General features: G+C 35.6%; 2 protein-coding genes across 7 annotated transcripts in view; one reads left to right on the top strand and one right to left on the bottom strand.

The window, feature by feature from the left end:
• Positions 1-10,940, bottom strand: part of Sfi1 (SFI1 centrin binding protein) — a 77,527-nt gene that overhangs the window by 43,393 nt on the left and 23,194 nt on the right. For all 5 annotated transcript variants that reach the window (XR_007345671.1, XM_015504892.2, XM_015504895.2 and 2 more), the window contains exons 5-7: positions 9,642-9,752; positions 7,490-7,584; positions 1,079-1,196 (exon numbers count right to left, since the gene is read on the bottom strand). Coding sequence is in view for 4 of the 5 variants with exons in the window: in XM_015504892.2 (XP_015360378.1) it covers positions 1,079-1,196; positions 7,490-7,584; positions 9,642-9,752 (324 nt within the window). In the remaining variant the exon portion in view is untranslated. The remainder of the gene's footprint in view (positions 1-1,078; positions 1,197-7,489; positions 7,585-9,641; positions 9,753-10,940) is intronic.
• The window catches only part of Pisd (phosphatidylserine decarboxylase), a 122,615-nt gene that overhangs the window by 93,457 nt on the left and 18,218 nt on the right, over positions 1-10,940 (top strand). The gene's annotated exons all lie outside the window — the stretch shown is intronic.

Genomic DNA, 10,940 nt, shown 5'->3' with positions numbered 1-10,940 from the left:
TTTTTTTTTTTTTTTTTTTAAAGTTATGTCAAAAAACAAAAACAAAAACAAAACTTTAAGGAATTACAAGTTCCCTGAACATAGCCCCAGCACCAGTATAGTCCCAGAACATTTTAAGGCCTCAATAAATATACATTAAGTAAATAAATTGATTGTATAAAATATATTTTCCATAGATTCAAGTAGAACTGCATACTATTTCAAAATACTGAATAAATTTAAAATAAATTATGTTATTATTATGTTATTTCTATTTAAATAATTTTTTTTTATGTCCACTGATGTTCTGGACACTGCTAACTACTTTAAAAATATTACTTTATTTATTCTCAATGGCAACCTTGAAAGACACTCTATGCCACGTAAGCCTGTTTCACAGACGAGGAATCAGAGACTTGGAGAAGTGAAGTGACCCAATAATATATGCTGGAACAGGGTTACAAATCCAAGTCAGTGAAGCTGCAAAGCTATCCATGCTATATTTAGTGCCCAGTTTTTCTGGGCAGATGCTGAGCTTTCAGTATACTGCCATTCAGGACCCAAAGAACCATCAGAGACAATATATAGGGGAATTAGTCTCATTATAAAGTATCTCATTGGTACACATATCACAACTACTTCATGTTCTTCCAGTGTGTCCACAATGCTGATGTGATGCAATGAAGAGCATAGCAAGGGTGGATGAGCCCTAGTTTTACCAATTATAACTTATATGAGTTCAGACAAGTTACTCAACCTTCCTGAGTCTATTATAAAGTTTATGATGAGAATTAAATGAGATACTTTACATTAAAAAATTGACATACATACTAACTTAACACAGGGTTTCTTTAAATTATTTTTTAAGGTCATCATTAAACAACAGCTGTTGAACATAGGGTTTATAACAGAGTAATATACTCAATAAGTATTTATTGTGATTATAAGGAATCATGTGATTAATCTTTTTGTTGAACAAGTTATCAATACATATTTATTAGGCATAAGCTGTATTCAAAACATTTTTTAAGGCGGGTTAAAGAAGCATGTTGAGGTAAAATAATGGCTGTTAATCTGTAGGGTAATTGAGCATACTCACCGTAAGATACTCTGGTGCCTAAACTCCAGAGCAGTGGTCTGCATCTGCAATTTGGTCCTACGAACAACCACATAGATCAACCAGGACTTCCAGGCTTGTCGCATCTTTTGCTTTGCATCTAGACACAGAGATGTTTTTTATGTTTTATTTTATTTTTGGTGCTGAGGACTGAACCCAGGGGCACTTAACCAGGGGTGAGCCATATCTTCACTCCCTTTTTTTGAGACAGGGCCTTGCAAAATTGCTTAGGACCTCACTAAATTGCTGAGGGTGGTCTAGAACATGCAAACCTCTTGTCTCAGCCTTCCGAGTGACTGGGATTACAGGTGTGCATCACCACACTCAGCGAGAGATAGATGTTTTTTAAAGGGCTGACAGAGGATGCATTACTCTGGGTTACAATGAAAGCTCAAAGGTGCTCTGTACTCATCCAGTCTTTGAATAGTTAAATCCCTACAGCCTTCAGGTGCCCCCTGCTGGAAATGTTGTGAAGTGGTACAAAATTAAAAGGACTCAAAACAAAAACAAGGATGGCAAGTACAAAGCATTTACAGGAAAACCAACATACTGAACTGTTCAGAAATCCTTCACTCTAAAATTTCTTATTTTAAATAAATATATTTTCTACAGTATTTATAGATGAAATGACGTGAATAAACAGGCAGCAAAAAAAGGGAGCACCACAGGGATGTGAAAAGACGGGTAGGAGTTATAATTGTTTAAGTTGGGTAATGGATACATGAAAGTTTATTATTTAAATCTTTCCTTAATATAAAGAAGGAAAAAATCATGCTACAAAACTTGCTATTTGAAGTAGAATAAGCTAGACAAAAAGAAGGAATGGGCCAGAGATACTATCACAAACCTCTAGTCCCAGTTACTCAGGAGGCTGAGCATGAGGATTCTTTGCATCCAGAAGATATAGGCCAGCCTAGGCAACATAGCAAGACTCCATCTTATTTAAAAGAAAGAAAGGAAAAAAAAAAAAAAAGCCCAGAAGAAGAAGGATTTATCTGTTTGGGAAACAGAATATAAAGGACAATTAATGATCATGAAGGAAAGACAAATTTATTACAAATAGGAGATGCAAGGGCTCACAGTTCTCCTAGTAAATTCCACTTCCATTATGAAAACCATCACTAATGAAGTAAAATTTTTTTTGCTTTATGGAACATAATGGAGAAAATAAAATTACTAGTTTTTGAACATTCTCCAAAATGTGGCCAGGAGTACTAAAGATATATTGTATATTTCAAATCAAAATATGAAGGAGATTTTAACATCTCTCTTCCTTGTGCTCATCCCAGACCTCAGGATTCAGCATACTTTGGGTAATGAGGACTAGTATGGTACTGAGGTCTAGAGTCTGGGCTCAAGTAAGATAAGCGGGATTTCTTAAAATTTTATTTGGGGGGTGGTGTCCTGGGGATTGAAAGTGCCCAGTAGCACTCTACCACTGAGCTACATCCTCAGCTCTTTCTATTTTTTATTTGAGAAAGAGTCTCACTAAGTTCCTTAGGACCTTGCTAAGTTGATGAGGTGGGCCTTGAACTTTCCATCTTCCTGCAACAGATTCCCAAACTGCTGGGAATACAGGTGTGCACCACTGTGCCCAACTAAAGATGGGTTTCATTACTGATTTTTTTAAATACTGATTTTTTTCACTTATAGGCTAAGTAACCTATAAATGTTCCTCATCTGTAAAATGATGTTCTCTTACAGGTATGTCTATAAATCATACATGAGATAATTCATGAAAAATGTATCTAATAATTCATGAAAATGTATATATTTTCTAGACATATAACATAGGAATCTGCATTAACTGTCTCTGCCATGATTTTGATATATGTGACAATGTGACCATAATTCTCCTTAAGGCCTGAAAGTACTTGTAAACTTTTTACACAATAGTGAATAGTACTTCAGATGTCTACGGACATGGCCTGAAAGAACACATAAGTCAGAAATAATATTTTTCTCGGGCTGGGGATGTGGCTCAAGCGGTAGCGTGCTTGCCTGGCACGCGTGCGGCCCGGGTTCGATCCTCAGCACCACAAACAAACAAAGATGTTGTGTCCGTCAAAAAATAAATAAATAAATATTTAAAAAAATATATATATATTTTTCTCTTAAAAATTCAAGTGACTTTTCCCTTCTGTTCCACAATACATAGATAACATTTATGAGACAGGACATATTCTGGGCCACAAATCAAACCTTAAAATTAAAAGGACTGGTATGGCAGTATGTAAAAAAGTGGATGTGTAACCGATGTGATTCTGCAATCTGTATATGGGATAAAAATGGGAGTCCATAATCTGCTTGAATCAAATGTATGAAATATGATATGTCAAGAGCTTTGTAATGTTTTGAACAATGAATAATAAAAAAAATAAATAAAAGGACTGAAATCATACTGTATCTTATTCTCTAATCCATAATGGAATAAATTAGAAATTCTTAACAAAAGGATACAAGAAGATACCCAAATATTAGGAAACTAAGCATTCTTTTAAATAATCTATGGGGCCTATGCCTCTTCCCAGCAACTTGGTGGCTGAGGCAAAAGGGTTACAAGATCCAGGCCAGTCTGGGCAACTCAGTGAGATCGTGTCTCAAAATAAAAACTAAAAAAGACTGGGAATATAGGACAATAGTAGAGTGCCTCTGGGATCAATCCCCAGTACAAAAAAAGGAGAAAAAAAAAAAAAAAAGAGGAAAAATCATAAGTGGAATTAGCATTTTTTTAACTGAATGAAAACAGAAATATAACATTAAATTTTGCATGATGCAGTTAAAACACTTTAAGGGAACTTTATTTGTAGCACTAAATGCTTATCTTAGAAAAAAAAAAGTAATGTCTTAAATCAATAACCTCAATTTACATTCTAAGAAACTAGAAAAAGAAGACCAAATTAAAACCAAAGCTTCCTTGAGTGTATGATATGTCAAAATACATTCTACTGTCACCTTTAACTAAAAAGAACAAATAAAAAAATCATAATGGTCAAAAATAAAAAGACTGAAGACATACATTTTTACCAATATCAAGAATTAAAAAAAGAGTTTGACTACAGATTCTGTAACACACTGAAGTTATTATAATGAAATATTCCATGCCCATAAATTTGATAACATATTTGAAAAACATATTCCTTGAAAACTCACTCAAAAAATAACCAAAATAACCTAACATGTATTTATAAACTTGAACTCAAAGTTTAATATCCTTCAACAAAGAAAATGCCAGGACTAGAGGATTTCATCAGAGAATTTTACTGAAAATTTAAGGAACAAATAAAACCAATTCTGCAAATCTCTGTCAGAAAATAGATGAGGCTGAAATACTTTCCAAAACTTTTTGTGAGGCCCGTATTACCCAGCATTAACCAAAACCAGACAAAAACATTATGACAAAAGAAAACAACAGAGCAACATCCCACATGAACACAGAAGCAAAAATCTTCAAAGAAGTCTGAAATAGTGGCACACTTATATAATCCCAGCGGCCTGGGAGGCTGAGGCAGGAGGATTCCTAGTTCAAAGCCAGTCTCAAGTCTCAGCAACTTAGCAAGGCCCTAAACAACTTTGTGAGATACTATTCCAAAATAAAAAATAAAAAGGGATATTGATATGGCTCAATGGTTAAGTGCCCCCTGGGTTTAATGCCTGGTACCAAAAAAAAAAAAAAAAAATTTAGAAATTGAACCCAGTAATATATAAAGAGTGAAAGTACTCTGAGGAATGTAAAGTTGATTCAAAAAATCAAAAATCGCTCTAAATAATTCATCATAGTATTGAACTAAAAAAAGAATAGAACTGGGCACTACCTGTAATCACAGCTTCCTAGGGAGGCTGAGGCAAAAGGATTACTTGAGCCCAAGAGTTTAAATTCAGAAACACAGTAAGATCTGTGTCTCTAAAAAAAAGATATATTATCATGGCAATTGATACAGAAAAACTATCAAGTCAGCAAAAAATACTCAGAACAAGGGAGCTTCCTTCACCTGATGAAGAACATCTACAAAAACCTATCATAATACTTAATGGTTAAAGACTGAATAATTTTCCCTTAAAATCAGAAACAAGTAATCCTCCTGTCTCAAACCTCTTCCCAGTAGCTGCACTAGAGTTATGCACCACTATACCCAGACTAGAATACATACATTTTTTAAATACCCTGAAAATGGAACAAGAACCCAAACAACCCAATTTAAAAGAACAAAAACCTGGGCATGGTAGCACATGTCTAGTACCAGAGGTTCAGGAACCTGAGCCAGGAGGATCTAAAGTTCAAAGCCAGCCTCAGCAATTTAGCAAGACCTTGTCTCAAAATACAAAAATAAAAAGGGCTAGAGATGTGGCTCAAGAGTTAAGCACTGCTGGGTTCAATCCCCAGTACCAAAGAAAAGATTTTTATTTTTTCTATTTTTTTGGAGTTGTAGATGGACAGCATGCCTTTATTTTATTTATTTTTATGCAGTGCTAAGCGTTGAACCCAGTGCCTCACATGTCCTAGGCAAGACCTCTGACACTGAGCTACAGCCCCAGCCCAGAATAAAAGATCTTGAACAGACACTTCACCAAAAGAGAGATATTGCAGATAAGAACATAAGCAAAGGAAAAGATACTCAACATCATTACTCATTAAGGAAATTCAAACTAAAGTCACAATGTGACATCTGTACTGACCTATCAATACAGTTAAAAATTTTTTTCAGATAGCAACACTAAGAGCTAGTGAGGATATAGAACAAGTAGAATCTTCAAAAATTGCTGATGGAAATACAAATGGTATCATCACTTTGGTAAAATAAAATTATGGCATCTGCCAGTAAATGGATGGAACTGGAGACTATCAAGCTAAGTGAAATAAGCCAATCTCAAAAAACCAAAAGTTCTGATATGGGGATGCCGATTCACAATGGGGGCAGGGAGGGAGAAGGGGAGATTCACCAGATTGGACAGGCAGTATGGGAGGAAAGGAAAGTTATACTTCAAGTATATATAATATGTCCAAATACATTCTACTGCCATGTATAACTAAAATAATGATAAAAACAAATACATAAAAATAAACAAATAAATAAAACAGGCCTGGAGCTGGGCATGATGTTACAAGCCTATAATTCTATCTACCTGGGAGGCCTCACAAAAGGATTATAAATTCAAGCCTAGTCTAGACAATTTGGTGAAACCATATCTCAATTTTTTTTTTTTAAAAAGAGCTGGATGTGTACATCAGTGGTATATTATTGTGAGTTCTATCTTCAGTACCACCTAAAAAAAAGGAAAAAACAAAAACCTGATACTTTGGTTTCTCTTCAGATCACATAAATCTTTCACCTTTTGAAATGGGCTTGAAAATGGTTGGGCACAGTAGCAGATACCTGTAATCCCAGCTGCTCAGGGTCTAAGTTGCTGAGGCTGACCTCAAAGTTGTGATTCTCCTGCCTCAGCCTCCTGAGTAACTAGGATTATAGGAAAGTGCCAACATGCCTAGACCAAATGAACTATTATGCAAGAGAGTGATATGATATTTTCTGTGTCTTACCATGCTTTAGCTATGCACACAATGAGAAGAGGGAGAAAATAAGTGCAAGGAAATGACTGAAAAGATACACATAACATTCTGTAGAAAAGATGAGGATTACTCTCAGGCAGTGGCAAAGAAAAAAGACTACAAGTGACACCACAGAGGACTATCATATAATATTAGATAACTGATGATTTGAGGCATAAGAAATGAACAGGCTATTCCTAACAAAGGCTTCTCACTTAGGAAAAGTAGAAAGAAAAGCAGGTCTACATGATAAGGGAGTTGATAAGTACTTGTGACATGCAGGGTGAGTTTGAAGTACCTGCAGGAGAGTCATATGGAATGCATATAAGGCAGTAGCTAATGCAGGTTACATAATCATTTTGAAACCCTGTGCCTTTTTCCCTTGGACTCTTCAGATGGGTTTCTGGACTCTACTTATGGAGGAACCAGAAAAGAACCAGCACTCAACTAATCACTGGATCACTAAGAAGCAACCTGGGCAAAACAGTTCAGAAATGAGCAGTATATGGCTCTTCTCAAATATCTGGCAAATTGATACATGGCAGCCAAATAGACTGCAGCCCCAAGTGCCATAGGAGATACATAGCCAGAACAACCCACCAGCATTGCCAGGACACACAAATTCTCATTAAATGAGTCTTAAGTGTATAAACCATGCCATACGGAGAAAATCATAGAGATGTGATCATATACCCCAGAGATTATGCATTCTGAAAAATGTGAAATGGAATCTTCCCTTTAATCTTGAGTTATTCTTGCTTCCAGACAATCTGTTTATCCCTCTCAAGAGCTCCTGTGAAAGTAAATGTGGGCATCTACTTTACACATATGGTTCCTTTTCTCACCATGATCCTCAGCTCTAATGTACTTGTTCTTCATCTCCTGCTGCTGATGCACATAGATCTTCCAGTACTGGAACATTAGGTTGTACAAGTAATATCTGAGGAATCAGAAAAACAAATGATATATGGCATTGATTCTTTTTCTTTCTTTCTTTCTTTTTTGGTACTGAGGACGGAGTCTTGGGTCACTTTACCACTGAGCTACATCCCTAGTCCTTTCTAATTTTCAGACAGGATCTCACTAAATTGCCGAGGATGGCCTCGAAATCACAACTCTCCTGCCCCAGGCTCCACAGTCACTGGGACCACAGACATGCACCACTGCACCTGGTACAACTGACCATATTTCAGTGCCAAGGAGAAGTAATACTTTTTTTTTTTTAATAGTGGGGATTGAAACCAGAGGAGATTTAGAAGTGAGCTACATCCCCAGCCCTTTTTATTTTAATTTTAAGACAGATTGCCCAGATTGGCCTTGAACTTGAGATTCCCTTGAAACAGCCTTCCAAGTTGCTGGGATCACAGGTATGAAACACTGCACTGGTATGCAACACTAATGGCTTTTTAAGACAAAACAACTCTTAATCCAACACACCCATCTATTCTATACTCAGAACATGGAATATAGAACAAAAAAACCTATCAGCACCTAAGCAAAAATTCAATTTCCTACAATCACAGAGAAATTTATCCTCCTTGAAAGTAGGAGGATAAATTATATAGAGAAAGATTCATTCTCTATACCTTAAAATATCACTGAGGAAGAAAAGCTTGACTTCTCCGAGAATAACTTCACTTTCAACATGCACAAAGCCATGACATTTGGAAGGACACTCATATCATTCTAATCATCCACACTGAAAAACATTACTTCTCCTTGTCACTGCAATATGGTCAATGGAGCTTTTTCCTTTTTCTTCTCCTTTATATAGACATCACACATCTTAACACTTTCATCCCTCCATAATTTCACTACCCCAATTCTAAAGCTTGATTTCAAATTTAAGTGTAGGCTTTTAGAACTACTGAAAATCTCTCTCTCTCTCTCTTTTTAAGTACCAGGGATTAAACACAGGGGCACTCAACCACTGAGCCACATACCCAGCCCATTTTATATTTTATTTAGTGTAGGGTATTTTTAAGTTGGCTAAGGCCTCACTAACTTGCTAAGACTGGCTTTGAACTTTAAGCCTCTTGCCTCAGCTTCCCAAGCTACTGGCATTACAGGCATGCACCACCATGCCAGGACCTCAATGGATCTATTTTTAATCTGAAATAGTCAGAAGTCAGAAGTCCTGTCCCAACTAAAAGTGACTATAATGACAGTCAATATCATCTTAAAGATATAATGTATATATACTTTTTTAAAAAAGAAAAGATCTAAAAAAATGTGTATTTGATCTAATTCACAAGTTTTACTTTATCCCCTTCATCTCAGGGAATGTGAATGTGAACATCAAGGATTAAGAATGTTTACTGGGGCTGGGGATATGGCTCAGTTGGTAGAGTGCTTTCCTTGCATGCACAAGGCCCTGTGTTCAATCCCCAACACAACAACAAAAAAGAATGTTTACTTTCTATTTCCATTTTCCTTTTTTTTTCTTCATGTTCTATATTGGGCATATATTTTCTCCCATAATCAACATGAATTACAACAATATTTTTTAAATAATAGAATACTCTCAGAAATTATATAGAAGTGAGAATCAGTGAGAAACCCCATTCAAATCATTAGCATGACCAATATATAATGGTTATTAGGAGTGTGTATGCATATGTATACACACATGCAAGTGCACGCATACATGCTTGGGTTTAATTTAGGACTTCAAATTGCTTACTCTAAAAATGATTTGAAGAAAACCAGAAAGCAATCTAACTTTACTCTTTTTGACCAAAAACATGCCAAAAGGAATCTGACAATATGTCAAATCTATATATTAAAATGTGTAAAATTGGGGGCTGAGGTTGTGGCTCAGCAGTAGAGCACTCACTGAGCACATGCAAGGCCCTGGGTTCAATCCTCAGCACCACATAAAAATAAATAAATCAAATAAAAGTATTGCGTCCAACTTTTTTTAAAAAAAAAAGTATCTGGTATTACAGGTATTTTAAAAAATGTGTAAAACTGAAGTAATATGACACAAAATCTGACCTGTAGTGACAGTCAGCTCGAACACAGAGTTTCCATTCTCGATGCAAAACCCACCACTCTTCTTTCCATTCTTCAAAGACTTTCCGTAGTAGTCTCTGCTCATAGTAAAACCTTGGGCCATGAAAAACATGAGAGAGAGTTAGACAAGATGAAGTTGGAGCTAGCATGTATTCCAAAATCAGTTTCTTATTATTCTAGCCTTCTTAAAGAAGAATAAACACCAAAATAAATTAAAAATAGACATATTTAACCTTTTCAAATAAAAAACTTAAAACTACTTAAGCAAGAAATGAAGATTAAAAACTTATAATATAGATCTTACTGATTAAAGATGCTAAAGTAAAATTAAAATTTTAATTTTAATAAATGAATTTGAGAATTATTTCAAATTAATTCATCAGACTAAAAAAATATTTTTTGTTCCCACAATGTGGTAATTACAACTCATTTATATGCTAAGGAGATTAATGTTTTAAGACAAGAAAATGCCTGATGGTATCCCCAATATTTAACAGGAACATAGATGACAAAGTAAATGAAACCTGTTCAAGGGAGTTATAAAAACATAAGAGAGGTAAGAGAAAATGAAGAGAGGGAAAAGGTAATAAGAAAACAAATAAGGGCTGGGGATGTGGCTCAAGCGGTAGCGTGCTCGCCTGGCATGCGTGCGGCCCGGGTTTGATCCTCAGCACCACATACAAAGATGTTGTGTCCGCCGAAAACTAAAAAATATTAAAAAAAAAATTTCTCTCTCTCTCTTTTTAAAAAAAAAAAAAAGAAAACAAATAAGCAGTGATGGTGCTGATGTCACTGTCAAAGTGACTGATAACTCAAGAACGTGGGTCCTTGTCAATCACTTTGAATTTCTTTTCAAAGTTCCACAGGCTGATATTCCCTTCTCTTTGCCCACTCAGATTTTTCTTTTTTCTTTTTTTTTTTTTTTTTTATTTCAGAGTAGAAATTAGAAGTTTATTAAAGGACAGCAGAAAAGACTTCTCCCGGAGGAAGAAGGGGACCCAAGAGGTGGAATCCCACTCAGATTTTTCAAGCTGGCTTAAAAAGTTATTCATAAGAAAGCAAGGCACGGTGGCACACGCCTGTAATACCAGAAGCTCGGGAGGCTGACGCAGGAATTCAAAGCCAGCCTCAGTAATTTAGTGAGGCTCTGAGCAACTTAGAGAGACTATCTCAAAAAGTTTAAAAAAGAAAACAAAAAAAAAGGGCTGGGGAAGTGGCTCAGAGGTTAATTGCCCCTGGATTTAATACCAGATACCAAAAAAAAAAAAAAAAAAAAAAAAA

This window comes from Marmota marmota, unplaced genomic scaffold, assembly GCF_001458135.2.
Source record: "Marmota marmota marmota unplaced genomic scaffold, marMar, whole genome shotgun sequence".
NCBI classification, from domain to species: Eukaryota; Metazoa; Chordata; class Mammalia; order Rodentia; family Sciuridae; genus Marmota; species Marmota marmota.
The sequence above is the reverse complement of the archived record's forward strand: the minus strand, read 5'-3'. Positions and strand labels throughout refer to the sequence as shown.